This window comes from Nycticebus coucang, chromosome 2, assembly GCF_027406575.1.
Source record: "Nycticebus coucang isolate mNycCou1 chromosome 2, mNycCou1.pri, whole genome shotgun sequence".
Taxonomy (NCBI): domain Eukaryota; kingdom Metazoa; phylum Chordata; class Mammalia; order Primates; family Lorisidae; genus Nycticebus; species Nycticebus coucang.
In genome coordinates, this window is record NC_069781.1 from 42,788,782 (window position 1) to 42,815,916 (window position 27,135).

Sequence of the window (27,135 nt, forward strand, 5' to 3'; positions counted from 1 at the left end):
CTCCACCTCATGGTGGGCAAGAGGCCACCCCCCAAGTTACTGTGGCGCATCTGTGGAACCGCTTTTAGTGCAAGGAGGGGATAAGGGCCCTTGCGGGGAGCGAAAGAGCCCAGTGGTTTCACGGGCGTTCTCGGAAAGATAGCGACATCCAGCCAGTCGAGGGGCGCCAGTTCCCTCCCTCCCGGGCCGTTGTCGCTCTGTCTCCCTCCCTCATCCTGGCCCTTTCCTTATTTGGGGGATTTGATAATGAGAGAGCTATTTGGAAATACCCTTTAATGCTGAATTTGTTCACCATGCATGCCTGAATGGGAAAGAGAGATTCAGTGATGGCTGCACAAGGCTAAGATCTTCTATTTTTCCCATTGGAAGAAAGCTTAGATCTCAGCTCCCTCTGGCAGAGATAGCTGTGAGGCTTAGGTTGAGTCCCTCCCTGTCCACTCTCTCCCTAAGCGGATAATTAAGCTTTAAATGCCTCTCTGGCTTTGCTTTCCTGAGCGGCAGCAGTAACTTGAATGAAGGAGGGCTAGAACTCTTTGCCCTGATGCCAGATGCCTTCTTACTCCCATGGGCCTCCAGCTGGCAGATCTTTGGGGCATCTCTACCCAGAATTGGGTGGGGGCTAGTCAGGCCCTGCTGCTTCACGTGCTTCTTTGCGCCCATGTCCTTTGGCTTTGGGGGCATTTCAGTGGCCACGTTTTCGTTTCAGGTCCCCGAGCACCAAGGCAGGAAGGAGCATGCTCATTAGATGCTTCCAACAGAAAATGGGCCTAGATCCAAAAACACTAGATGCAGGCATTGGATGCAGAGAGAAAGGAATGCTGATACACTGGTGAGGGCCTGCAAACTAGTACAACCTCTGTGGAAAACAGTATGGAGATCCTTAAAGAACTAATAGTATAGCCGGGCGTTGTGGCGGGCGCCTGTAGTCCCAGCTGCTCGGGAGGCTGAGGCAAGAGAATCGCTTAAGCCCAGGAGTTGGAGGTTGTTGTGAGCTGTGTGAGGCCACGGCACTCTACTGAGGGCCATAAAGTGAGACTCTGTCTCTACAAAAAAAAAAAAAGAACTAATAGTAGACCTACCATTTGATCCAGTAATCCCTCTAGTGGATATTTACCCAAATGAAAAGTCATTTTATCAAAAAGACACCTGCACTTGAATGTTTATTGCAGCACAATTCACTATGGCAAAGATGTGGAATTAACCCAAGTGCCCATAAATGGATTAACATGTAGTGTACACGTACTGTGGAGTACTACTCAGCTATAAAGGATGACTTAAGGCTTTTTGCAACAATTTGGACAGAACTGGAGACGATTATCCTAATGAAGTATCCAAAGAACAGAAAAACAAGCCCTGCAGTTGCTATTAAACTGGAACTAACCGATGAGCATACATGTGCACCAAGGGAAGTAAAGCTCAGTGGAAATCAAGTGGGAGAGGGGAGGGAGGAGGAGGGGTGGTGGAGCTTCCTGGTGGATCTAGCCAACAGGTACAATAAACACTATCTGGGTTAAGGGCACACTTATAACCCTAACTTAAGCATCACAAATTAATACATGTAAGCAAAATATTTGTACCCCCATGATATTTAGAAATTAAAAATGTTGGGTCTAGGGGGGAGTCAGGGAGACCTGAAAGGATCTGCTAGACCTAACTCTATGCCCCAGACCTAGAACAGCTGGATAAACTGAGGCTCAGGGGACAGGGTTTGCTCAACTCAGAGGTCACAGAGCTAGGGCTTGGACTCAGGGCTCTTTTCTTCCTCTGGCTACAAAGGAGAGCTGGAAATCTGGTTTGTCCTCTACTCTTTTTGCATCATGGGACTTGCCATCTTAAACCTGTTTAAAAAATGAGGTTAGTGCCCAGCTGCTCACCAGCTTCGTGGTCTGGCTTTTTCTCAGTGCTGGAAACCTCTCCTCACCCAGTTCTTTCCCTAATCCAACCAACTGTGGAAACAAACTCCAGCCTCAGAGGCTGGCTCTATGCCAAGTTCCACCAGCTGGTGATGTGGAAGAGAAAGCATGTGCATCGGGGCTTGGATGTGTCCCTAGGAGCCACCAGGGAGCTCATTCATTGACAGCTCAGCCAGGTCTTTTCACTCCACCCAGTCCCAGCTTCCTGCCAGGATCAGCACTTTGCGTTCACGTGACTCCCTACAGGAGACAGTAATCTATCAGTTTTGAGGGGCGTCCTGAAGAAAATAAGGGGCATATTTTAAAGATACACTTATTTGCGTGGAGCTGGCTTTCTCACTTTTGAGTTTTTCCTACACATAACTTGGCTTGCATGCAGTTTTGGTCTGCCATGACTCTAATTTAATTCGTGGCATCTTTATTTTTTCAGTTTCACTGGTAAATTCTCTCCATATTATCTCAAATTCCTAGCACATGGCCAGCTTGTGGATTGGTGCCGTAGGATCAGGTGTCCATTCTCATCCTGTCAGCTGTGTGCTGATGGCCACTTGAGCAGCACAGTCCACAGAGTTGGAGTTGGAGGTATTTCTGGGGCTTGAGTTTCCAAGCCAGGGCTTGGGATTCAGAAAATGATCGTCTCAGCCCCAATTAAGAATCAGGTGTGAATCACTTTAGATGAAGCTACTATACAAAGAAAAAGTTTATTGTCTCATTAGTCAGTATCCCTCGGAGAAGTGAGGGAACCACGTTGAGACTGTTCCCAGTGCAAGCAGGACCTTCGGGACACTGCTGCCGAGACTGGCCCACCCAGACATGTCTGTCTGTCGTGGAGCTGTCAACCCCCCTCTCCCCCCACTCCTGCCTCCGCAGTCTTGACAGATGGAGCTGCCATGGTTTCAGGGATTCTAAGCTTGGTCTGGATTGGTCCTTCCCATATGGACCCTGTGAAATTGCTATTCAAGGGAACCACAGTATAGAGGCAAAGCACAGAACCAAATTAGCATTTCTAAGCCCCAGCCTGGGACATCTCCCTGGAACATTTGGGCTTGTCACACATTCCGAGGGAGCAGCTGCACAGCTGCAGCCACAGCTGCCAGGGATAGGCTGGGACCCAGCCCCAGTGGGGGAGGGCAGAGGCTGAAGGCTTCCTCTAGGGGCTCTAAGTGAGCTCACCCTCACCCCCACTGTCTGACTTTATTCATTCAAGGCTGCTTGGCCACGAGCCCAGGTAGTACAAGGGGGTGTCTCCCAGAACAGGCCTGGGACACCTAGCAGAGGTAGGAGAGGGGAGAGCTTCAGGCCTAGCCTGACTCCCCAGAAACCAGGGGTAGCACATGGAATGCTGAAACAGAAGTTTAAGAAAGAGTGTGTGTGGGGGGAGAGATGGTGGTGATAGTGGTTCTTTGCTACTTAAAGGCTGAAAAATGCAAGGAAGTAAAGCTTGTTTCTCCATTTGTTCTTTGGCAATCTCATTAGAGAATCCAGGAGGCATGCAGGATGATGTCATGTTTTACAACTGAGAAATCTCAGTAATTCTGTAAAATGGAGCCCCTGCCTGCCCCATGTTTCCCATGGAAGCTGCTTTATATTTACACATTTAAAGCTGTATTTTATGTCACATTTAAAAATGAGGATCTAATACTCTCAAATACCTACCAAAAGTAGATTACAATGCATGAAGATCACATAAAATGAACTTGACTTCTCAGTGTCACAAAGAACAAACATTTGGAATACAAAAAGTTCAGGGATGGATATTAGAAGTAGGAAAAGGTACAAAAGAAGTTTGCTTAAAAACACCAAATTTTAAAAAATTGGCTTCTCCCCCAAATCCAAATAATCGTGGTCTAGGCAACTATCAGAGTAAATGCTTCCTGTGCTCATTCCTTTAATAAGAACGAGCTCATGCAGGTTTGTAAGTCCAAGTGTGTGCAAGGGACATGCACACCACACACACAAGGACATACACCTGCAGGGACAGACACAGCTGGGTTTTGGTGGTTCTAGGCACTTTGCATCCACATTCTTAAGTCTGCTGCCTGCCCATGACGTTGGACAAGTTACTTCTTTGGAGGCAGGACATTTTCTTCGAAGAAGCCCTGGTTGACAACATTGCCTGCTGGGAAGTATCTGGCCACTACAAAGGAGGACCCGTCATTTGCAGATGCCTTCCCCACTCCCATCTTCTTTGTATTCTTCCATACCATGGCGGTGAAGTGTCCTGCAGGGGGAGAAGGAAGCAGGTGAGTTAGCAGAGCCTTGAAAAGGATGCTGCAGAGGATTCTTCAAACCCTGCACCACCCTGCCAGGCTCAAGGCAGTGTGATCTTCACAGACACCAATCCCAGGCTGGGACAACAAAACACACTGCCTGTATGACTTTGAAAGCAGGTCCTTTCAGTCAGCCACATGGACCTTACCCACCTCACCACATTCCAAGGGTCTCCCATTGATCATGACAAAACCCAGTGACCCCAACAATTAGGGTGCCAATCTACCTGGCACCTGCCTCCAAACTGCGCTCTCCAAAGTCCCTCATGTTCTGTGTGATCCTCTCCAGTGGTCTCTTCATCTTCTTTGACACCTTAGGAACATTTGCTATAGTCGACCCCTCTCCTCTTTCCGTGCTGCCACAGTCTCCTGGCCTTTCTTCCGTCTCACTGCCTCCTCCTCCTCCACCTCCCTTGTAAATGCTGAAGGATCTGCATTTCCCAAGGCTCCTTCCTGGGCTCTCTTTTCTTTTCTCTCTGCACTCTCTTTACATGATTTCATCTTTCCTTGGCTCCTAAATTTATTTCCTCAGCTCAAATCTCTGCTATGTGTTCCAGACACAACTACTTACTGGACATTTCCATTTGGCTGACTCACAGGCACCTCCATCTAACTGATCCAAACCTCACTCTAAATTTTGGTCCACCCAAATTCACTCCTCTCCTTTGCATCACCCACATCTCTGTGTGCACTGTAGGGGTTGAGTCTGCATTCCTTCCTCCCCTTCATTCAATCCTGAAGAATCCAACTCTAAAATACAAATCTCAAGTTATCCACTCCCCAAACTTTGGTCCCAACCACAAACACTTCTCACTTGGACCACTGCAGTGGCCTTTGGACTGGTTCTATGGAATCCACCTTGGCACCCTCCAATCTCCTTTCATTTACATATTACGAGTGATTATTTTGAGATATTAATCACTTCTGTCTACTTCCCTGCTTAAAACTCCTTTTCTCACTTCCAAGCATGGCTGGAGTGAAAATGAATGTTTTGGCCCAGTGACCACCTCTCCATTCGTTGAACATACCAGGTTATTTTCTACATGCTGACCAATGTGTGGGACACTCCTGATGATCAACAGCTTTTTGTCCCTTAGGTCTCAGCCTAAATGTCACTTGCTCAAAGAAGGCTTTTGCAATCACCCTTTTATTTACTGAACACCTCCCTCCCAAGACATTCTTACCACACCCTGTTTTTCCCTTTCAGAGCATTCTGCATGATAAATGTGTTGATTACTTGATTATTGTTTGCACCTGGCTATGAGTCCCATGTATGCAGTTTGTTTTATTCACCAAAATACACCCAGTACTTTGGCATAGCCTAGCACATGAAAAGTATTAAACAAAAGTTGAATGAATAAATGGAATAAATGAATAAAATCATATGTACTCAGGCTATTCTTTTGCTGGAAGTGTAGGCCATCTATGTTTTCAACTCTTTGAGACCTTGAAGTCCCTCTGCTCTGACCCAAAAGGCCCAGTTCTCTTGAAAGTTACTTCTCCAGCCTCCAGACACTTCTGTGGCTTGTGAAGCTTTAAGGCACCATCCTCTACTTCTCAGGCTGCCTTGCCCATTTGCTCACTGGTCCTTTTAACTACTAACATAGCTCAGCTTACAACTCTCCTCCCATTTGGGGTCAAAGAGTTGATGCTATAACGTATTCTTTGTTCAATGATCATAAGTTCTTCTCATCTCCTGGTGTAGTGGTCAGGTGTCCATCCCTTCCGTCTTTATTGTTTAGCACTGGTGCATTAATGGGATACTTACTTCACATCGCAGGATGGCATTCATTCGCTAAAGCAAACCTCAAGAGATTATGTTTCCACCTAAATATCTGGCTTGCAATTGGACAAGCTACGTGAGGTGGGCACCACTTCTGGTTTAGTGACCACATCCATGGTGTTCTGTAATCAGCTTGGCATGTAGTAGATGCTCAGTAACTATTTGATGAATAAGGAAGAAATGGAGGGAAGGAGGAAAAACATGATCAGAGCAGCCAAGTTTCCCATAGGTGGCTGAGAAAGGAGGGCAACCACTTCGCATGCATTAGGAGGCTATCATAAAAAAAGAAAAATAATAGAAAATAAGCTATGGCAAGAATGTGGAGAAATTGAGCTTTTGTACAGTGCTGATAGGAATGTAAAATGGTGCAGGTGCTGTGGAAGACCGTATTCCTCAAAAATCAAGCATAGAATTGCCATGTGAATCAGTTTCCAGGTATATACCCCAAAGTACTGAAAGCAGGGACTCTGACATTTATACACTCAGGTTCATAGCAGAGAGGTTAAACAACTGGCACAAAGTCATACAACCCAAATATCAACAAATGGATAAATAAAATGTGGTCTCTGTGTATATACACATAGTGGATTATTATACAGCTTTAAAAGAGAATTCTGGTATATGCTATAATATGAATAAACACAAAAGGACAAACATTGTATGACCCCATTTATGATCCCCTGAGGTACCTAGTGTGGTCAAGACGCACAGGAGAAGTGGTTAGCAGTGGCCACGGTTGGGGTGAAGGAGGGAGGGAAGCTATCGTTTAAGGGGTATGGAGTTTTAATTTATGAATGTGAAAAAGTTCTGGAGATGAATGGTACTCATGACTGCACAGCAATGTGAATCTATTTAATGCCACTGAGCTATATACTTAAAAATGGTTAAAGGGGTGAATTTGATGTTCATGTGGTCTACTACAATATTGAACAGAGAGAGAGAAACAAACAGGCAGACACTGGTGTCCACACCCTTCTAATCCTTCAGAGAATAAAGTTGTTAATTACATTCTGTTTTTCTCCCTACAGTTGAACTCCATTTTTATAATTTTTAAATTTAGGTATAATTTATGTCTTTGTCTATATCCACAGAGGATTTAAGGTTACTAAATTCTTCAGGAAAATAACCAAATATAAACACTCATCCATATAGCTGATGTGATACAATTGAAGCAAAATTAAAAAAAAAAACAAAACAACAAAACCCTGGCTCGGCACCCATAGCACAATGGTTACAGTGCCAGCCACATACACCAAGGGTGGCGGGTTCAAACCCGGCCCAGGCCAGCTAAACAACAATGACAACTGTAACAAGAAAATAGCCGGGCATTGTGGCAGGTGCTGGTAGTCCCAGCTACTTGGGAGGCTGAGGCAAGAGAACCACTTGAGCCCAAGAGTGTGAGGTTGCTGTGAGCTGTGACGTCACAGCACTCTACGGAGGGTGGCACAGCGAGACTCTGTCTCAAAACAAACAAACAAAAAAATCCCTAAGTACAATTATGCTTCTTTACCACTTATCCTTAAAACACCAGGCTTGGTGGCTCATGCCTGTAATCCTAGCACTCTGGGAGGCCAAGGCAGTTGGAGTGCCTGAGCTCAGGAGTTTGAGACACCATCTGTACTAAACATAGAAAAACTAGTTGGGCATGGTGGCAGGCACCAGTAGCCCCCATCAACTTGGGAGGTTAGGCAAGAAGAATACTTGAGGCCAAGAGTTTGAGGTTGCTGTGAGCTATGACACTACAGCACTGTACCCAAGGTGACTAAGTGAGACTCTGTCTTAAGGAAGAAAACTTGTATTACCTGCTGCTTCACAAACTCTGGTTTTCTGCTCAGAATAGGAGAGAAACTCTTCTTGCCAATTTGTTTAAAGACGTATAAGAACCCCTTGGCTTCTGATGTTTTTGAGTCTCTTATCAGGCTCTCAGCAGCTTTGCCAGGTGTCACTGCTTCCAGAGGCGTCTCCTTACTCAGGCTCAAGCCCTTTCTCACACAAGCCTCTCTCAAGAGATCACATGCTTTGGCCTTTGACCCACCCATTCTATCTCCCAGAAAAGGAAGAAGCTGCCATTTATCCACTGGTTGCCAAGAAAATGATTACAGACACCAAGTGCACATCAGCAGAACAAAGGCCTGGGGCAGCTTTTTCCAAACAGATGAGGCTAAGCAGTCTTTCCTCTTACCAGAGAGGTTTCTGTCTGCACAGAGATAATTAAGTTATGGGTATTCAGAGATTAATTAAAGGACACACTTCCTTAGCAACCATCAGATACACACTGGTTTCTAACTTTTATCTACTAACAAAAGTCTTTTTTTTTTTTTTTTTTTTTCCAAAAAGGATCAAATCCTCTTCCCTGCTAAGGACTCAAAATTTCTAGAATATACCTTTGAAAAAGACATTAAATAAGTTATAGTATATCCTTGCAAGGGAATAATGTGCAACAGCAAGAAAGAATGAGGTCATTCTTTTTTTTTTTTTTGTAGAGACAGAGTCTCACTTTATGGCCCTTGGTGGAGTGCCGTGGCTTCACACAGCTCACAGCAACCTCCAACTCCTGGGCTTAAGCGATTCTTTTGCCTCAGCCTCTCGAGTAGCTGGGACGACAGGCGCCCGCCACAACGCCCGGCTATTTTTTGGTTGCAGTTTGGCCAGGGCCGGGTTTGAACCCGCCACCCTCGGTATATGGGGCCGGCCAGCCTTACCAACTGAGCCACAGGCGCCGCCTAACTAAGAATGAGCTCATTCTTACGGATAATCTCTGACAAGTGCAAAACAGATCGTATACAGTGACACTGAAGTGTAAAAAAGGGGAAAATAGAGCATATATCCACAAATGCTGGCAAAAGTTCAGGATAACTCTAGAATGATACACAAGAAAGTGGTATCTCTACTTGCCTCTTGGGAAGAAAAGGACTGGAGGTAAAACTTCCACCTTTATCAAGTGTTCAGTTTTCATGTCATGTAAAAACCACTGCTCATTCAGAATAAGTAAACAAACCTAGCCATTTAAACAGAATATGTCAAAGTAATGATAAGGAATCATTTCTCTCCATTCAGCACACAGCAAGAAGATGCTGGCCCAGGCTGGGCATGGTGGCCTACGCCTGTAATCCTAGCACTATGGGAGGCCAAGGTGAGCTTAGGAGTTCACTGAGCAAGAGTGAGACCCTGTCTCTACTAAAAATAGAAATATTAAGGGCTAGGTGCGGTGGCTCATGCCTGTAATCCTAGCACTATGGGAGGCGAGGGTGGAAGGATCTCTTGAACTTCAGAGTACACTGAGCAAGACTATCTCTACTAAAAATAGAAAAATTAGCCCAGCATTGTGGCGGGTGCCTGTAATTCCAGCTACTCAGGAGGCTGAGGCAAGAGACTCGCTTGAACGCAGGAGTCTGAGGTTGCTGTGAGCTAGAGTTGGCACTCTAGCCTGGGCAACAGAGTGAAACTGTCAAAAAAAGAAAAAGAAAAAAGATGCTGGCCCAGGGTGGGGTTGAGGGTGGGGATAGATTACAGAATATTTCAAAGGCCCTTTCCCCTCGCAACGTGGACTCAGATCAGGGGACCCCTGAACAACTGTGCAGCAAGAAGAAGCTGAGGACAGGGTCTGGGGGAGGCTGAGGCAGGGTGGGCCTGAAGATCTTTAAGGGTCTTGCAAGTCCCAATTATGAAACCACGTAAAGCTCTACTCTGGTCCTTGGGTCAGCCTGTCACCAGGCATTGCTCATGAGCACAGGGCTAGCTGCCTCAGGGGGTTTTCTCCCTTAGGGGTGATATGGGTGAGACAGGAGGTCAGCGATCAGGAAAAGCTGAGCCTCATTCGTGGTGACTGACTCTTTCGAGATTCCCACTTTGGAGCAGGGGCCACAGAAAAAGCTTCAGATCAGGGACAAAAGGCATGAGAAAAGCCCCCTTTCTTTTGCAGGCCTCAGTTTCCTTCTCTACAAAATGGGTAGAATAAAGCTCTACTTTCAAATGGTGCTGTGAGGCTTGCGCAGCAGTGGATATGGCAGCACCTCACAGCCATGGAATGGTGTGCACACACAGGGACAGCGGTGACTTCTCGCTCTAACACACGTCTGACTGCTCAAGAATCTTGCTCATGGCTAAGGCAAATCCAGAAGCTATAAAATAAAACATCTTCTGGACATTGATCTTTATCAAAAGAAGGCAAGACTCTGCCTACGCATCCTTACTCACTGGGGGGAGGTTGTTACCGCTCCCTGCCCCGAGCACCACTGCCCAGCATCAGCAGTCCTCGTGGGCAGCAGCCTCCTGCTCCCAGGCCTGGAGTCCTGCAGCAGGTCACTGAGAGGAAAATGCCTCAGCAGATGCTTCTCCCTGTGCCTGAAACCCTATACACACTGCAAGGATCTCTGCCCCAAAAGGGCAGGCAGCAAGCAACAGGAAACGGTGACTGGCTCTGAGAACGTGTCACTTCCTTCTTCTGAAGCAGCCCTTCAGAAGCTGGAAGCCACAAGTGGCTCTACCTGTGGGTGGGGCAGGGATGGGGTGGGGGAGTGGGTGGCACAGAACCCCTTTCTCAGTTTCTCTAGTGCCTTCTGCTCAGAGAAACTCATACTCCCTTCTGACGCAGTCCTGGGCCCCAGGTGAAGTCTGAGTCAGTTCTGAGGAAAGACAAGGGGCAGGTGAGGATAGCACAGGGGCAAGAGGAGCCCTAGGGTACCGAGCGGCTGCTTGGGGCACCGAGTTAGCTAAGGGGTTCCCACTTGCCATGGAGGAGGCAGAGAGAAAGGCTTGGCCCCATGGAAGGCTCCTCTCTGCACTGAACCACCAGCTCTCAAAATGTCCCTGGGAGGCCACTACTTTGTCCCTCTCCCTTTGAGACAGGGAAGGACAAGAACTGACCTAAGCGCACACAGCAAATATTCCCAGAGCTAACTCTAGATCTAGCTTTTTTGCATCTCAAGCTCACCTGAACCACAAACTAGGGTGAAAAAGGGAAGGGAGAATGCGGGGAGGCTGAGGGCGGGGAGCACCATGGAAAGGGTGAGGGGTGCAGAGGGAGGCCCTTTCCTGACGGCCCCAGGGAGCCACAGCAGTTTAATCAGGAGACCACCACAGCACAGGGGATAGAAGTATTCTGGCTGCTGGAAGGATGGGTTGGAAGGAACAAGACTAGAAGCAGGGCGACCAGCTAAAGGTGCTGAGACACGATGCAGGAGTGAAACTCTTAAGAAGCTTTTAAAACACAGTCTCCTATGACACACGGCGGGGCAGGACTCAGTCCTACTGCGCTCTCAGATGGAGGGGTGCTTGGGGGTGGTGGGGAGGTTCTGGGGAAAGGAGAGCTTTGCCTTCTGGGCAAGGTCAATCCAGAGAAATATGTAAGAGATACAACTTCCCAGGGCTGGTTGCTAGTGAGACTCTGTCACTCACCAGTCCCCGAGGTGAAGCCAGGCTGCTGGAAGTTATAGTTCTTGATCTCGCTGTACCATCTATCAGCCACCTCCTTTCCTGTATGGAAATGACATTGTTCTAAAACTCGGCAGCAAAGTTCACTCACTCCCTATTCCCTGCATCTTCTCCCGTCAACCCCAAACCACCCATCCTGCAAGAGGTGTCTGATAAAGCACCTAGACTGAAACACCTTGGATGCTCCTTGCAGACTCAGAGGGACCCTGCCCTCGAGCATGTCCAGGCTGAAGACTGGGCCTCTTGGGGGTTGGGAGAACCCTGAGCTGGGTCAGGGAACCTCCATCTGTGTCCCCCAAACTCCCACCACTGACTTGCTGTGTAGTCCTAGGCAAGGCCGTCCCCTCTCTGGGCCTCTGTACAACCAGAGGTCAAATGCAATGTACTTCAAGGGCCGGCCTTCCTCCTCTCTCTCCCTTTCCCCCTTCGTCCCTTCTTTCCTCTTTCTTCCTTCCTTTCCTCCCTCCCTTTCTTTCTCCCTTCTTTCCACTTCTTTCCTTTCCTTCCTTCCTTTCCAGTTTTATTTCATGAGGTTACAATTAGGTTACGTTGTCTGCTTTTGCTAGGTAAGGTCCCTGTTGTAGTTGTGCCCTTCCTTCACCCCGTTCACATGTCTTCTAATGATGCTCAGAGTTTCTGGGAGACTTAGCCTTCACCCCACCCCAATTGTGCCTCCTGAAATAGGCACAGAAGAAAAGGCAAGTGGGTTGGCAAGCCAAAGGTCTCCACTGCAGGCAGGAGGGCTCTCACCTGGAGCAGCCACGGGCCCACAGGTTGTGATCTCAGAAAGCAGTTTCCTGGAAGCTGCTGGTCTCAGAGCCAGATCTGGGAACCTTGAACTTGAGAGCAGTAAGCCTCAAAATTTAATGTGTGCATGAATCACCTGGAGATCTTGTCAAAATGCTGACTCTGATTTCAGTAGATCTAGGGAGGACCCTGTGATTGTGCCCTTCTGTCCCCAGGTGCTGCTGCTGCTATATGGTTCACACACATTAGCCTTAGCATTTAAAAACCAGGAATGCCCAGGTCCTTCCTCAGACCAATTGTATCAGCATCTCTGGAGGACAGACCTGGCTGGGCACTGGTTTTTCTTCAAAGCTCCACAAAAGATCGCAATGTGCAGCCAGAGTAGGGAAGCACTGTCTTAGAGATCATCTACCCAGCCCGCTCTGTAGACTCCAAAGAGGAAAGTTACTTGCTTAAGGCTCCTCATGGAGCCAGTGCAAGGCCAGGGTGGACCACGCTCCCCAACTCTCCTCTTTCTCAACCCTAGCCCTTCTCCTGGGGTTCATCCAAGGCCACCGCCTGGGCCTGGGAAGGGGAGCTGCTACCTTCCTCAGGAGCATGCCCACCACTCTTTCAGAGGGGCCCCAGGGGTCACGCTGCAAGGAAACCCTGGCTCAACTGTGCCAGGGAAGCTGAGAGGACTCGGGGCTTCCCCTGTGAATTCCTGGGGACAGTGAGGTCAGGGAGGGAGTGAGTCATTCTCCCGCTGGGGTTTGGAGAAACTGTCAGAGATCTGGATAGCTCTTCCCAGGGTTCTTCCTAAAAAGCCACTTCAGGGCTGTTACAGCCCGGAAGCCCAAGAATGTTTGGTCAGTGTGGTGGGGTCATTCCAGACTGAGATCTTGGATGGAGGAATTTTCTTTCCCATTACGTTTTTTTCAAAATGGAAAAGGCTCTTCTGCTTTTCTCTCGCTAAAAAGTAGTACATTGACAATTTTAAAAAATTAGAAAAATGTAAGGAAAGTAAAATTTCTTAGTAGCTGGAGATGCTTTGGTGTCCACAGAATCAGGCTGCGACTGTGTACCCACTCAGTCTGTCTCCCCCACCCCCACTCCTCAGCCTGGGAGCTCTAAGGGCCGGTCTGTCTGATTCATCTGTGTCCCTGGCACCCAGCACAGGCCTGGCCCTGAGCCGGCCATCAGAGACCTTGTGGTGAACTGAAGTCAGCCAGAGAACAGATTCAGAGAGCTCTGGGTTTCCTTTCCCTCTCTGAAATTTGGACTACCCCATGGCCAAACTAAGGAGGGCACTGGGGCTGGGAGGGGCTTGGGGAAGCCCAGTCTAGGTCCAGCTCTGGCAGAGGGGAGGAGAGCTGGGAGAAATACCCACCTGTCTGATCGTAGGATGCCCATGCCAGGTTCTCCCCACACTGGCCGCGGCTGGACTCGGGGCTGTGCTTGAGGATCCTTGTGCTGGCCAGGGCCTCGGAATACCTGCCAGGGTCCACACAGCTTCCTCAGGGTGGGTGTAGCCCAGGGAACCCCCAAAGTATAACCCCTAAGCCAGTGTGGCTGAGCTTCCTTCCCTGCATGGGGCTTGCAGAGGAAAACAAGCACACTGCAGCTACAAGCTTCTGAGCCTCCCAACGGCCCCATTTTACAGAGGAGCAAAGCGAGGCTCAGAGGAACAAAGGGACCTGCCTAGATGAGCAGCAGAGTGGTTATTCATGGTTGGCTGTAACTGACCCCAAAACCCGATTCCCTCCAACCACCCAGGACTCCTCTCAGAGAGAGTGCAGCAGCAGCGCTGGGAAGGGCCCGTGTCGCAGGTGTACTGGGGGGACTCACTGCTGGGCTTCCCGGCTGAGCTTCTTGCAGAGCTTCAGAGGGGGGACGCCGTGCTGTTGTCGGTACTCATTGTGGGCCTTCAGGACCTCGTTATGAAACTGTTTGGAAGCTGGAATGATTGCAAGATGGAGAAGGGCTCAGTGCAGAGACAAGACCGATGGAGAGTATAAATGGCACGCTTCAGAGCAACATCCGCTCAAGCCCAGGCTGCGTGGGTGGGCTGCTGCTCCCCTCCCACACCCACCGGCACCCCAGCCCCCAGCCCAGTGGCCTGGTCCGCTCTGCGGCTGGTCCTGCCTCCGCCCAGGGCGCCATCCCAGCTCTCCCCGATTGGTGGATGATGTGGGCCCTTAGGGGCCTTGTGAGGGATCAGGGTCTTTATCTGACGCAACACAAGCCCTTGAATGGGCTCAGGGGAGCAAGCTGTTGAGCTCTGGTTCTGAAAGGCCGGCGGGGGGGGGCACGTGCAGGGCGCCCTGGAAGTGCACAGCAGGTTCGGGCTGGCACTGTCACCAACAGGACTTCTGAGAGGAAATGTGCCAGGGACAGGGAGGCTGGGCACCTCAGCGTGGACCCATGGTGGGCAATGGGGACCAAAAAGCACTAGAGCTGGGGGGTCCACAAACAGGCAGCTGGCAGGAGGAGGTGCCACACTGAAACCACGGACATGGAAGGGCAATGACCAAGAGGGCGAGGGAAGGGCAGCCCTGGGGAAGTGGAGTGACACGTTAACTTTAGGTGTGACTTTAACTGGAGTCAGGAAGACCTGGAGATGGTAAGGCATTATGTTGGGGAGAGTCTGTGCAGGTGTTTGCAGAGGAGATTGCTGAGGACTAGGTGGGGAAGATCTGCCCTCTGTGTAGTGGGCACCATCCCACTGGACAGCCTGGGGGCCCAGGCAGAAACCTGCCACAAGAGCAGAGCCATGGCAAGGTTCCCACTAGGGCAATATCCAGTGGAGCTGTGGAAGTAGGGCCATCCCAAAGCCCGGAACTGTAGAGCTGTCACTGTACAACACCAGCCTAGGAGAGCTGCAATCCAGAGACTCCAACTGGAGGGAGCTGAAGCACCCACTAAGCCCAGCAAAACGACAGGGGTGGGGCTGCCTGAGGCCTGGGGGGGCCCAACCCTGCTCCCAGCAAGCCCAGAAGGTGGGACATAGAGTCAGAGATTATTCTCCAGCCCTAAAATTTAATGTTGTTGTCCAATGTTGTTGGACTTTGTACTTACTTGGGACCAGTTACTCCTTTCTTCTTACCTAAATGGGAACATTTATCCTATGCCTATCCCACCATTGTATTTAGGAAGTAGATAACCTGTTTTGATTTCACAGGCGCACAGCATAGGGATGAACTGTACCTTGAGTCTCATCCATATCTGATTTAGATGAGACTTTGGAGTTTTGAGTTGGTACTGGAATGAGCTAAGACTTGGGGCTGTCAGGATGGAATGAATATTTAGGGTGGCCAAAAAGTTCATGTGCAATTTAAGTGGCACATGAACTTTATGGCCAACCAGTATTTTGTGTGAGAGAAGGACATGAGTTTTAGGAGGCCAAGTGAGGAATGCCATGGTTAGAATATTCCCTCCAAAACTCCTGTTCAAATTTAATTGCCAGTTTAACAGTATTGACAGGTGGGAGGGACATTTAAGAGACTCTACCCTCATGAAAGGATTAATTCTGTTATTGAGGGAGTGGGTTTCAGATAAAAGGAAGAGCTTGGCCTGATCTCTCTGTCTTATATGTTTGCTTGCCCTTTCGCCCTTCCACCATGCAATAATGCAGCATGAAATCCTTGTCAGATATTGGTGCCATGTTCTTGGATTCCAAGTCACTATAACCATGTTCTTTATAAATTACAGAATTCTATTATAGCAGCAAAAAACAGCCTAAAGGAAGAGTGTAGAAAATAAAGTGGTGGTGATGGGAGAGTGAATGCTAGCATCAGTGGCCCAGGGTTGCAGTAGAGGAAGAGGTGGGGCCCATGCCCAATTGGGTTATGACCTCAGAGAGGGCAAGGTCACGGAGGCTGTGGTGAAGCCAAGAGCCAGCAAGGCCAGTAATGAACAAATACCATACCAATTTGGATTTGAAATGGAACCCCAACATCATCCAATCCATCCATCCATCCATCCAACACTTTCTATCCATCCAAAATTCATATAACATCCATCCCTCCAACATACTCCATGCATCCACCCAATATCTTCTTTCTATCCATCTATCTATCTAATATTTTCCAACCATCCCTCCCTCCATCTGTCCAATATCTTCCATCCATCTGTTCATCTGTTCTCTGAGTGCCTCCCTTGTACCAGATCCCACCTGTGTCCTAGGGATCTAGAGACAAATCAGCCATATCCTGCCCCTCAAAGAACTCATACACAGAAGGGAGACAGTACTGTAAATAGATGCTAGCCATGTGATAGGTGCCAAGATGCAGATAAACACAAGTTCCAAAGAAACTTGAAGAGTGACCTAATATGGTCTGGGGGATCAGGAAGGAGGTGATCCCTGATTTGAAGCCCCAAAGATGTATGGACATGAGCTGGCCTGGATAAGATGGTGGCACTGAGCACCAGCCTTAGGAACCTTAGAGTTCCCCTTTGTGGAAATGGAGATAAGTTGGATGGGTTGTGGGTGAGAGCCACAGAGGGCTCTTAAACTGAGCTGGTCCCATCTGGCCAGAAACCTGTCTCACAAGGGGGTGGCTGTGGGCAGTGGCAGGAAGGGTGTAAACCAAAGCATCAAAGCTGTACCACACTCCTCCTTCTGCCCCAGGTTACATATTCACTAGTGCCTTCCTTTTCCTCTGCTGCCCTTCACCCAAGGCTGAGGAGATGACTCAACAAGGAGTCCTTGTCACTTTTCTCATAGCCAGATCTCCTGTACCTCCTGGGCCTTCTCGTGAGACATGGGAGGGGAAATGAAGGAAAAAAGACCCAGGGCTTGCCCTCAGGGACCTTGGGGCTAGCTGCACACCCAGGAAGTGGAGATAACTGCAGGTCTCATCTATGCTGGTGGGACTATCCAAGGGCTTTCTGATAAAGAGGAAGTAAACCCTTAAATAAAGAGTAAGCAGACTCCAGGTCTCAGCAAGATCATCTAGTGAGATCCAGTCATAGGGACATGAGGTGGGGCAGGGATGATGGATAGGGGAGGGGTCTGAACCCCAAGATTTGGGTTGACAGGCAGAGATGGGGATACAAAATGATGACAAAGCCATGGAGGTAAAAACTGATAATGGTGACTAGGCCGAAGGCAGAGGGGTGAAGTATGTCAGGTCTTTGTGGCCAAGAGGTGGAAAAGCCCTTATTGATAAGAAGACTAAGATTTTAGGTCTCCTTGGTGGGGGGGAGGTGTCTCCTCCTAGGGAGGAGAAAAGAGAGAGATGGTGTTTAAATGGATATAGAATTTCAGTTTTGTGAGATGAAAGAGTTCTAGAGCTGTTTCACAACAATGTGAATATATATATAACATCACTCTGTTATCCATTTACACTTGAAAATGAATAAGATGGTACATTGTATGCAATGTTTTCTTTTTTTAACCAGAATAAAAATAAGATTTCAGGTTTAGCAAGTTAATGTGGTTTTGGGGATAAAAAGTCATAAAGGCATTTATTTATTTATTTATTTATTTATTTATTTATTTATTTTGAGACAGAGTCTCACTCTGTTGCCCAGGCTAGAGTGCCACGGTGTGAAAGCTCATAGCAATCTCAAACTCTTGGGCTCAAGAGAGCCTCTTGCCTCAGCCTCCCAAGTAGCTAGGATGACAGGTACCCATCACAATGCCTGGCTATTTTTAGAGATGGGGGGTCTTTCTCTTACTTAGGCTGGTCTTGAGTTCCTGAGCTCAAGTAATCCACTGGCCTCGACCTCCCATAGTGCTAGGATTACAGGTATGAGCCACCACACCTGGCCACAGAGGCTAATAAGGAGTATCTCATGGGGAGATGGTGGGAGCTGTAGCAACTCACAGAAGCTGGCTGGTTGAGGATAGGTTAAGAAGGAGTCAGTAGGGTGGTATGGCCACCAGAAACCCACAGGCCCTTGCTTCCCCAGCCCGCCCCCTGCTTTGCGTGAGAGTAGGTGGTGATCTGAAATGTGTTCAGAGGCTGGAAATGGGGTCTTATGAGGAACAATTCAAGTACTGTGTGTGCTCATCCTGGAGATGATCAGACTTTACCAGACTCATTGGTGGCCCCTGATGAATTCTGGGGTTGCAGAGGGAAAAGCTGGGTCCAGTGGGTGGAAAGGGCAGGAGGACAGATTAACTCAGCCTGAGAAAGACCTTCCCAATCAAAGTTTCTTGATGACTGAAAGGTAGTGAGCGTTCCACCACTTGGGGAATGCAAGTAGGTGAGCCCTCCTCTGAGGGATTCAGGGCCTGGGTCAGATGAGGTCCTGCAAAGTCCCATCAGAGTGGGAAGAGACAAGATGAACTGATCAATACTTGCAGGAGTTTCCTGAGCTGCTCTAAGGAGACACAGTGATTGAAACAAATGTATGTGAACAGCCAAGGGCATGTATGGCTTGGCCAGGCCCATCCAAAAGTCCCTTCCAGTTCCCATGTCCCAAGCTGGCTGTGGTGGGTCTCATGGGACACCATGGGAGATGCATGAGACTAAGTGGCATGCACAATGGTGACCACGGAGGAGGTGTTTCTAAATCAGGAAGCATGAGGTGAGGAGGTAAAGGACACAGAAAGGGTCAGGGTGGAAGGGACGAACAGCATATTCCAGGGCCCTCAGGAGGAGCAGGAGAGAGGGGTGGAAGGGGAGAGAGTGGTTAGCTAAGGTAAAGTGAGTATAAAAGCAGCCTCAGCCCCATAGTGCTGCAGGCCCCAAGTCTCCTTGGCAGAAAGGGACAAATAAGGCTGCTAAAAAGTAGGTCACTGCAATCCCAGTCCAGTGGGAAGTAAAGAGAAACAAAAGTGAAAGTTCCTGTGCCCCATAGAAGCTCAAGGAAAGCCAAAGCCAGGCATTGTCCCCAGCAGGGCTAGGTTCCTGGGCCAGGGCTTTCTGGAAGGGATCAGGAGGCCTTTCTGGTAATCAGGAGTGAAGTCCTCTCTCCCTGCCCTGGGGACCCCACAGCCACACCTCCCGCAGCCCTGGAGTGCCCTCCCCCTACAGCAGCCAGTTCTGGCCCATGCTGCGTCTCTGAGCAGGGCTTCAGCCTCAAGGAGGGAGATATCAATGGTGACCACACCCAGTAAGAGGCACACCCCACTTCTGTAGAAAAACCCAATAACACAGATAAAGGTAAGTTAAAAAAGTCAAAGAAAAACCACCCATCCCCCATAAGGCAGGAAAAGCCCTCACAGTCACCCTGCCATGGGGGAAAGGCAAGGAGTGTGTCCTCATTTTGTAGGAGGGTAAACTGAGGCTCAGAGAGGCCACATAGTCCCCAGAGTGCCGACCTAGAATGAGGGAGAGGTGGACCCACCTGTCTTGCCACACTCCTGTCTTCTGCTCACTGGCTAACCAACCATGTCATGGACTGGGGTTGGGCCTACGCAAGATCTTACTTCTCACCACCTTTTGGAGAAGCTTCCATGCATGAATTTACTCATTCTTTTTTAATTAGGAAACTAAGACTTGAGAAGGGCAGTTACCTGCCCAAATCCCCACAACTAGTCTGAGGGTGGGTCCTTCTAGAGGGAAACCAGATCAGAGGCAAAGCTCCTATCCTAACCCTGACCCCACAACCCAAGGGCATGTGGAAAGGAATGACAAAGAAGAGATGGGATATCCTAGGAGGTGGAGGAGGAGGATAGGCGCAGAGGAGGGCCCAGGACAGCAGGGAAACAGAGCTTTCTGATCTGAAGGGAGCAAAGAGGAGAAAAGAACTAAGATTTCTCAAGAGCCTCAGTATGCCAAGCCCTTTATAGACAGAATTGCCTGAGGGGCCCCAGAGCCAAATCAGGGAATGCATGTGGAGTAGAGGGGACCAAGGGGGCAGATTTGGGGCTTTAAACAAATGAAAGGTCAGAGCTGATGAACGGTGACAGAGGCTGCCAGGGCTGTCTGTGTGGGGTGGGGCTGCCGGCCGGTAAAGATCCTGAAGAGGTCTGCATCCTTCCTTCCCTGGGCTGTGGGCTGGGACAGCCCAGGGACAGGCTCCTCCCTCAGCATCGGTTCCTCTTTTGAGGCCTCCATGAGCCCAGCCTGACTCACGCCTCTGCCCTTTCCAGACTCCCCAGGAAAGAGGCCTATGGCAGTCAGGGGCCAGGGCAGGAGCTGTGAACAGGCACCTCTGTCCCTTTGGCAAGAGTCTGGAAAACAACTTGGTAACACCTCTAAGACACAGCTGGTTTTGCTGTCTTGTCAAGAAGAAAGAATAAAAAAGCTCCTGCCCGCTAAACCTGGATTCCAGGTATTTCAATAGGCAAATCCTAGCTCTGCTTTTTACTAGCCGTGTAATTTTGGACAAGTTCCTTAATCACTCTATGCCTCAGTTTCCCATATACAGAGTGGGATACTACTGTCTACCTCACAGGTTGTTTAAATGAATTAAATCTATGTAAACGTTTTAGAATTGTTCTGAAACATAACGAGTAGTTATTAAATACCAGGTAATAATAACTATTATTTTTTTTTATTTTTATTTTTTGTAGAGACAGAGTCTCACTGTATTGCCCTCGGGTAGAGTGCCGTGGCGTCACACGGCTCACAGCAACCTCTAACTCTTGGGCTTATGCGATTCTCTTGCCTCAGCCTCCTCTAACTCTTGGGCTTATGCGATTCTCTTGCCTCAGCCTCCCGAGCAGCTGGGACTACAGGCGCCCGCCACAACGCCCGGCTATTTTTTTGTTGCAGTTTGGCCTGGGCTGGGTTTGAACCCGCCACCCTTGGCATATGGGGCCGGCACCCTACTCACTGAGCCACAGGCACCGCCCAATAATAACTATTATTATTACCATTGGGCAGAAACCCTTTAGTCTCTGGCTTTAGGAAAACCTGCTCTCATTCCTTCTTGGTCAGAGCCCTTCTCTGCCTTTAAATTGATTTTTTTTTTTTTTTGAGACAGAGTTTTTTTCAGCCACTGAGGCTAGAGAGCAGTAGTTCACTGCAACCTCACACTCCTGGGCTTAAGTGATCCTCCTGCCTCAGCCTCCCCAGTAGCTGTGCCACTAGGCCCAGCTAATTATTCCATTTTTTGTAGAGATGGGGTCTCACTCTTGCTCAGGCTTTTCTTAAGCTCATGACCTCAAATAATCCTCTCACCTTGGCCTCCCAGTGTGCTCAGGTTGCAGGCATGAGCCACCATGCCTGGCCTTAAACAGATATTCGATGGCATCTTACAGTACCTCTGAGCTCAGATATTTGCTAAGTGAATGAGCAATTGAACAAATGAATGAGGTTTTCACACTAGCACAGAGAAGAAACTGGGATGGGATTTCTCTCCTCTTCACAGATGACAAAATTGGTGACCTTGGAGGATTATCCAAGGTCACACAGTGAATCCACATTAGAGGTGGATCTAAGAGCACCCCTCCATTCACCCCCTCCCCTGCCCCAAATCTCCCTCATTTTCCACTTTACAGTACAGCTTCCTCTTTTCAGAGTGGCAAGAATGTTGTCAAAGAGGAATTGCTCAATTGCTTACAGGAACAAGCAATCCCCCACCTCCTAGCACCAGCCTCTCCTCCAGGCTGGCCCTGTCTTAGACAGAGGCTGTGATGGGAGGAGCCAAGGCTGGGGAGAATGCTCTGCTGGCTTACTCCCTCCCTCGGCCAGTGGAGAGGCAGCCCCTCCTCCACCCCGCCTGTCTAGAGGCAAGTCCCTGCCCCTTTGGGCCCCAGGTTCCCCTCTGTATGTAAAAGAAGGATGACATCTGTGGTTTTCACAATGTCTTCAAAGCAGGGAAACCCTTCAATAAAATTAACAAGACAAAAACGGAACCGCTGGGGCTGACCTGGCCCACACAGCCTTTCCCTGCACTCCTGAAGGCCCCAGTTGGTAGAAAATCCCTGTGCTGGCAAGACATGATTGCAAGAGGGACTTTACCTAACAATTGCAATCAGTGTAACCTGGCTTATTGTACCCTCAATGAATCCCCAACAATAAAAAAAAAAGAAGAAAATCCCTGTGCTGGTTGATCCTTAAAGGCCTTTCTGCTCTGATGGCATCTGGTGCTAGCAGATGTGGGCTGAGGGACACTGGTATTCTTAGAGATGAGGAAAGAGTGGATGTCCCCATGGGCCAGAGCCCAGACTGGGGAGGGGCTTGAGGGTAGGGGCAAGTGCTCAGTATGGTGGAGAAGAAACCACAGGAGTGAGAATTCAGAGAGATGGGTTCAAATCCATTTGTTTACTTACTGGTCAATCTGTGAGCTTGGGCAAGGTACTCAACCCCTATAAATGTATAACATGAATTGATGATAACAGCTTTGCAGCACTGTTACAAGGGTTAGTAATACCTAGCTCCATGCTAGGTGTTTTTATAGAAAATACCTAGCTTCATGTGTGGCGTGCAGTGGGAGTTTAATAATTGGTAATCACTATCACTAGGGAGAATAGGCTTCCACTGAGTCCAAGGCCATTGCTTTTCTCTGCAACACCACACCTTCTGCACACTGCAGCCCAGAAGAGAGACCAGGCCTGGGAGCAGAACCTGGCAGTTTCCAATTTCAAGGCTAAGGATTTCCTAGAATTTAAGCTGTGTCAATTGTGTGATGATTTTATAATAATGTCCATGACCCCCATAGGCTCTGGGGCACATCTGAGGTTAAAGGTGAAAAAGAGACTGGCTCCCATGCAGTGAAAAGGAAACTGAAGCCCACAAGAGGCAGTGACTGACTCCTTATGACAGTCATTATAGAGCCCCTGTGTGGACACACATCTGTGAGTGCTACCTGCCCCGAGGACACAAGACTGCATCCCCTAAGCTGGTAACCAGGAAGTTCAAATTGGTCCCACTGGGCACTGGGTCACCCAGAAAAGTCACCTGTCCCTAGGGACCCATAGCAGAGCCAGATACTATTCTGGAGACTCTCAATCTTATGGAGGGAGACAAATAAAGTACATATTGATATGAAGGAGAAAGGCCAGGGTTGGATTCTGGAAGGTGCCTGGGTATATATGTCAGGGTAGGTGGGTAGGGGTGGCACCTCGCTCAACCAGTTCTAACTTGTCTTCTGCCACCGGCCCCCTCCTCCTTTTCGAGTAAGAAGTTGTCCTCCTCTGAAACCTGCCCAACCCTGTATCTCTAGGGGTGGAGACATCACCGCCATCTTGCATTCCTCTGACCTCTACTTCACAATGAGTTGTCACCAAATCTGTTCAAGGCCACTGTCTCACAAATCCATGCCCTCCTCTTCTCCAGCCCCTACCCCTGCCCTAGTTGCCTCTGTCACCTCTTGTCTGTGTAACTGCAGTGGTCTCCCCTTCCTATACCTCCACCCTGGCACAGCTCTGGTCCTGCCACTTTTGGATTGGTGCCTTTCAATGGCACCTAGGGTCCCATAAAACAAAGCCCAAATTCCTAAGCTCGCTGGGATTTAACCACCTCCTTCAGGGGCTCCTGTGCAGTGGAGATCTTTCCCCACCTTAGGCTCCCATTACCTGTCACCTGCCTTTATTTGTCTTGTGGCTTGGATCACTTCCCACCTCTTATTGGAACCATGTGGTACCTGTCCATCCTTTTACTCAGCTTCATTTATTAATTTCACAATCCACACGAACCCTCCTGGGGACAGGGGCCATGCACTTCATGCACTGTGTCCACAGCTGGGCACAGCGCTGACAGATAAGGGAATGTGAGGTTAAGGGATGAACAGATAGGAGAGTAGGCACATAGCTGAATATTAATAGTTCTGCCAAGCTATGTCTCAGGGAGAAGCCAGAAACAACTGATTAAGATGTAGTTTAATATTAGGGTATATAGCACACCTCCTGGGACCTTACCTAACAAATGCAAACATTGTAAAGTAAATCATTTGTATACTCACATTAATCTGAAATAAAAAGAAAAAAAGATGCAGCTTAAGATAGTTTATGGGTTTTCTCCTAAATCTATAGAGGAAAGAGTTGATTTCTCAAGTAGATATTTTAAAATGCTCTCTTGCATCTGCTATACTTTTGCCCCATCTCCATCCATCATCCTGCTCTTTTATTTTTTATTTTATTTTATTTTTTTTTTTGTAGAGACAGAGTCTCACTTTATCGCCCTCGGGTAGAGTGCCATGGCGTCACACAGCTCACAGTAACCTCCAACTCCTGGGCTTAAGCGATTCTCTTGCCTCAGCCTCCCCAGCAGCTGGGACTACAGGCGCCCGCCACAACGCCCGGCTATTTTTTGGTTGCAGTTTGGCCGGGGCTGGGTTTGAACCCGCCACCCTCGGCATATGGGGCTGGTGCCCTGCTCACTGAGCCACAGGCGCCGCCCTCCTACTCTTTTAATTATAGGACAACTCATATCATGGTCTTCATTACATAGTGAAGAACCCTGGGGATCACATGGGCTACTCTCAGTACAGATGGGGAAACTGAGGAAGGGGGAAGGGGCCTGGAAACTGAGGAAGAGGGAAGGGGTCTTTTTTTTTTTTTGTAGAGACAGAGTCTCACTGTACCGCCCTCGGGTAGAGTGCCGTGGCGTCACACGGCTCACAGCAACCTCTTAACTCTTGGGCTTACGCGATTCTCCTGCCTCAGCCTCCCGAGCAGCTGGGACTACAGGCGCCCGCCACAACGCCCGGCTATTTTTTGGTTGCAGTTTGGCCGGGGCTGGGTTTGAACCCGCCACCCTCCGCATATGGGGCTGGCGCCCTACTCACTGAGCCCCAGGCGCCGCCCAAGGGGGAAGGAGTCTTGCTCAGTATCACACAGCTTGTCAGTGGCAAGGCCAGGGCTGAAACCCAGACCTATCTCTAGAGCTCCAAGGTAAGGCTGGTTAGGACCAACACCAGGGAAACCCACTTGTTCCTAATGCTGGCATCTCCTGAGTCTAGATCTTGGAGGACAGATCCAAGAAGAGACCTAGCCTTACTCATCTGAGGCTGACAACCGTGATAAAGCAGGATTTCTGAACTCTGTTCAACAGCTGTTCATTAAGAGCCTCTAGTGGGGCGAACTAAGCTAAGATGAAAACGGCCGACTGTTGGGAGTGGAGTCAGTGGGGAGAACGTGTATGGCTGCATACTTGTTCCAAGCCCACCCACCTCAGGAAGGACTGCAACAAAGAACAAATTAGGTGGGGAGGTCCCTCCATAGTGGAATCAGGGATGGGGTCTAGAAGGATAGCGAGGATTTTCTGGAGGGGGAGTGGGTGTGGTGAGTGCCGGGTAAGGAAACCCAGGGGAAGGGGGTCAGTGTCCACCCTCAGGATGGCTGGACTGGAAGGTGCAAGCAAGGGGTGGTGACCAACTCCCAGGAAGGGTGACTCAAGCAATGGGGTAGAAGGTGTTAGGGAGTGAAAGGAGATCTGCAATTTAGAAAGTTCATTCGACAGCAGCAACAGGTCACAGAGAAAGGGGGAGCCAGACCGACCCTCGCACCAGGGGAGCTTTGCACAGATGGGGTGCTCGAGAGAGGAGAGATAACGGAAGAATGCAGAGGCTACTCAGAGCTGTCCTCAGGAGGGTTGAATGGGGCGAGCAGCTTTGGAGCAAGAGATGCTGTCACAGTTTGGTGGCTTTTTCCAACTCTAACTCTGTCCTCTTGAAACAAAGCAAAAGCCACGCCTTGGCGGAACGCGGAGCGCCGATCCCATCAGCGCCTGGAAGCCCTCCCTGACGCAATCTCTGGCTCGCAGACAAGGGGACCCTCCCTCGGTTTCTCCTTCCCTCCTTCTCCCCTGGTGGCCTGACCGACGCCGAGTCTTCCCGGCTGCCCCGGAAACTGCCCGCGCTGCGCCTCGGGGCGTTTCGCCGGTGCACCCCTCCATCTCGCACCCAGGGGTGCCGCATCGCAGCCCGAGCCCCGTCCCACGCGTCGAGGCGGCCGCCCCGCTCCCCGGGGACCCAGCCCGCGGAGGGAGAGGGTGACCGCGACGGCCCGGGGACCCGGGGCTCCGGCGCCAACCCGCGCCCGGGCGCCGCCCCCGGCCGGCTCACCTGACTTGCCCATGGCCGGCTCCGCGCGCTGCTCGGCTCCCCGCGGCTGCGCTGCGCTCCTCGCCGCCCCGAGCCACTCGCCGAGCCCTGGAGGGGGCCGGGCGGCCGCAGCCCCTCCCCCAGAGCCGCCCGGCCCCCGCCTTATAAGGAAAGGACAGCCGCAGGCACAGGCTCCTGGGGCCACCCTGCCGGCCGCCCCGAGAACCCGCTCCGCGAGAGGCGCTCCGTGACTGCCCGCGGCTCCCCAGCTGGACCTCGGCTCCGAGCTGTCCCCTCTCCGGACGCGTAGGGAAGTCGGCGCCTCCCACCGGGCTCCTCGTAGCTCTTCACCCGCTGACGCGCTGTGGGCACCACGGTGATCACTGGGGAGGCAGGAGGGACGTTCCAGCCGGCGCCACCAGGGGACAGTGCGCCCCTGACTTGGCCTGGCCTCCAAAGACACCTCAGGCCGGTAGTGTGCCTACTTCACCTCCTTGGTGGTAGCAGGCACCCAGCGGCGTCTAGTGCTTCGGAGAGGAAGCCCCTCTCCCAGGGACGTGCCCTCCGAGGCGTGCCCGGGTTGGAATCGGGCGCTCCCACCGCATGCCCCCGACCTGCCCACTGGTCCCTCAGTGCCTACAGAGCAGCCCAAATTCCCCCTGGAGTCTGGCCCAGCCCGTCTCCTCAACTCCCCAACTTTATCCCATGCTCCCTCAAACTAGATTTTATTTATTTTTTTTTCTGAGACAGAGCCTCAAGCTGTCGCCCTGGGTAGAGTGTCGTGGCGTCACAGCTCACAGCAACCTCAAACTCCTGGGCTTAAGCGATTCTCTTGCCTCAGCCTCCCAAGTAGCTGGGACTACAGGCGCCCTCCATAACGCCCGGCTATTTTTTTGGCTGTAGTCATTGTTGTTTGGCAGGCCCGAGCTGGATCGGAACGTAACAGCTCTGGTGTATGTGGCTGGCGCCTTAGCCGCTTGAGCTGCAGGTGCCGAGCCTCAAACTAGATTCTTGATAGTCCCCAAATGTGTTTTGGGGCTCCCCACCTCCCTGCTTTTCCTGAAGTTCTCTCGCCTGGTGTGGGCCCCCAGGATCTGCCAGTCTCTCCAACTTGTAGATTCCA

General features: G+C 50.0%; 1 protein-coding gene across 1 annotated transcript; it reads right to left on the reverse strand.

Annotated features, from left to right (window-relative positions):
• Positions 1 to 1,141: 1,141 nt before the first annotated feature.
• Positions 1,142 to 26,345, reverse strand: GLIPR2 (GLI pathogenesis related 2). The gene is made up of 5 exons (XM_053568917.1): positions 26,034 to 26,345; positions 13,974 to 14,082; positions 13,516 to 13,619; positions 11,364 to 11,441; positions 1,142 to 4,134 (listed from the first exon to the last, which is right to left on the reverse strand). The coding sequence occupies exons 1-5, from the start codon at positions 26,044 to 26,046 to the stop codon at positions 3,974 to 3,976; spliced, it is 465 nt and encodes a 154-aa protein (XP_053424892.1). The 5' UTR covers positions 26,047 to 26,345; the 3' UTR covers positions 1,142 to 3,973.
• Positions 26,346 to 27,135: the final 790 nt, after the last annotated feature.

Bases quoted from the DNA above. Each gene is read 5' to 3' on its own strand.
- GLIPR2 (XM_053568917.1), bottom strand. The intron at 13,620-13,973 runs GTGAGTCCCCCC...GGACCCTGGCAG, and splicing joins CTCAGCCGGGAAGCCCAGCA to GTATTCCGAGGCCCTGGCCA. The intron at 11,442-13,515 runs GTGGGTATTTCT...ATTTCCATACAG, and splicing joins GGCATCCTACGATCAGACAG to GAAAGGAGGTGGCTGATAGA.